Genomic DNA, 2110 nt, shown 5'->3' on the forward strand with positions numbered 1-2110 from the left:
GTGTGTGTGTGTGTGTGTGTGAGAGAGAGAGAGAGAGAAAAAGAGACAGTCTGAGTGTTCAGCGATTGGAAAACATTTCATACACAAGCTGGTGGGACCGGTGGTCCTTAAGGGCCCCCCGAACAGACACACACACACACACACAAATCCACATATCCCCAACCACTTGGGGGGCTGCAGTGTAGCACAACAACAGTGCCAGTTTCAGTTGGAATGTGTTTAATTTAAGTAGGGGGTCCGTAGCAGCACTGATTGAGACAGCGACATAGCACAGACTCTTCAGACAGAGAGAGAGGCACAGCTACATGCATGTACTGTTTTCTAAGCATGAGCCTGCCTCTGGAGGTTTCACTGTATGTGGTCGAGCAGTAAAACAGCTTTTATCATTTCCAATTTAACCGTGCCCGGGCTCGCAGCCCCTGCTGGGATCAAAAGCTCCAGTTGGCCAGAAACCGTTTTCTCCTCCTTCTTTTCTAAGACTGGTTGTTGTTGTTGTTTGCATTGCGGTTTACAATAACGTCGCACTTTTACTATTAGGACATTAGTAAACCGAAACACTAAATTACACAGCAAGATGTTGCATTAAAATATCGGAAACAATAAAATAAACTGCTATCTCATGAAAAACATGATCATTTGTTTTCCCTAAACCCGGACAGATGTTTATGATGTTTTGATGGTGACAGAGTGCCCACACTCTGTTGTCTCAGGCGCTGTCAATCATTTCCACAACCTCTGAGAAAGAAGAGGAGAAAGAGAATGAGGGAGGGAGGGAGGAGGGGAAGGTATTAGCCTTAGGGTGGGTAATTTGATGCCATGTGGTGGAGACCCTGAGCTCAGGGTCAAACATTGTGTGGGGTGAAGAGGCAAAAGGGCTCAACTCAGTCACTAAGGAAGGCATTTTCACTTTTATTGTTAACATGCTTTATTTTTGTTTCTTAGTCGTTCCACTAACTGGCTGTTAGAAACGATTCACTTTGTAACACTTTCTTTCCATCCGTTTTTTTGTAATTTTATTTCAGGTGTTTATCTTGGCCATGATGACAGTGGAGTTGTTTGGCATCATGGGTCTGATTGGCATCAAGCTGAGCGCCATCCCTGTAGTCATTCTGATCGCCTCTGTGGGCATTGGGGTGGAGTTCACCGTTCACATCGCACTGGTAAGTCGAGACTCAGCCCAAAGCAAGAAAACACACATGGATTAACTGTTAGGGGGACTAAGCTCCTACAATTAAACACCTATTTTACTTGAAACCTGATGCTTTGGTCTAAATAATAAATACCTAGTACAGTCTTAGACATATGATCATATTAATTGCCTACCTTTGGCAAAAATTAAATTTAACAGGTAATAATATTTTGTATTTTTTTTTGAATTATTGATTAACTGTTTTTTCTCGCTAAAAGGATTTTTAATTGACATTTTATAACAGCAATAAGCTGCATTGCAAACATTTGTTTTACAATCAGTGCAAAACATAGACTCCTTTAGCTCATTGCCTAAAATGGAAAGTGGAACAGGTAAAATAGGTGTCATTAAAGATTTACAAGGAAACTTTTGGCGTCCTAGTTTATGCTGGCAGCTTTTCAGCATATTGTACTGTCTTGTAGTGTAGCGTCGTGATTCCAAAAAAAAAACAAATGCAGGAATGCCAAGCCTTGCCGCAAGCACACGTTTTGTGTGGTAGGCAAGATTTCCAACTAATTTCTCCTCTCCTCCGCCGCAGGGCTTCCTGACAGCGATTGGCAACAGAAACAAGCGCTCGGCCGTGGCTCTGGAGCACATGTTTGCCCCTGTGGTCGACGGAGCGATCTCCACACTGCTGAGCGTTCTCATGCTGGCAGGGTCAGAGTTTGACTTCATCATGAGGTGAGATGCTGTGTGTGCTGCAGCTGTGTGTGTGTGTGTGTGTGTGTGTGGCGATGTATGTGCTAACTTTGTGCTTCCGTGTGAGACACAGTGAGTGACAGTATTCACTCACACAGCAATGGTGTCTGCACCCTCCTCAGCCCATTTGTTGCCTTCAGAAGTAGCAGTGTTTTGGTTGTATGACATTGGTGTGTGTGTGTGTGTGTGTGTGTGTGTGTGTGTGTGTGTGTGTGTGTGAAG

The 2110-nt window shown here is 43.8% G+C and overlaps 1 protein-coding gene across 1 annotated transcript in view; it reads left to right on the forward strand.

The window, feature by feature from the left end:
* The window catches only part of ptch2 (patched 2), a 28360-nt gene that overhangs the window by 21791 nt on the left and 4459 nt on the right, over positions 1 to 2110 (forward strand). The window contains exons 19-20 of the mRNA XM_034888369.1: positions 1023 to 1160; positions 1728 to 1870. Of these exons, the coding sequence (XP_034744260.1) occupies positions 1023 to 1160; positions 1728 to 1870 (281 nt within the window). The remainder of the gene's footprint in view (positions 1 to 1022; positions 1161 to 1727; positions 1871 to 2110) is intronic.

This window comes from Etheostoma cragini, chromosome 12 (assembly GCF_013103735.1).
Source record: "Etheostoma cragini isolate CJK2018 chromosome 12, CSU_Ecrag_1.0, whole genome shotgun sequence".
NCBI classification, from domain to species: domain Eukaryota; kingdom Metazoa; phylum Chordata; class Actinopteri; order Perciformes; family Percidae; genus Etheostoma; species Etheostoma cragini.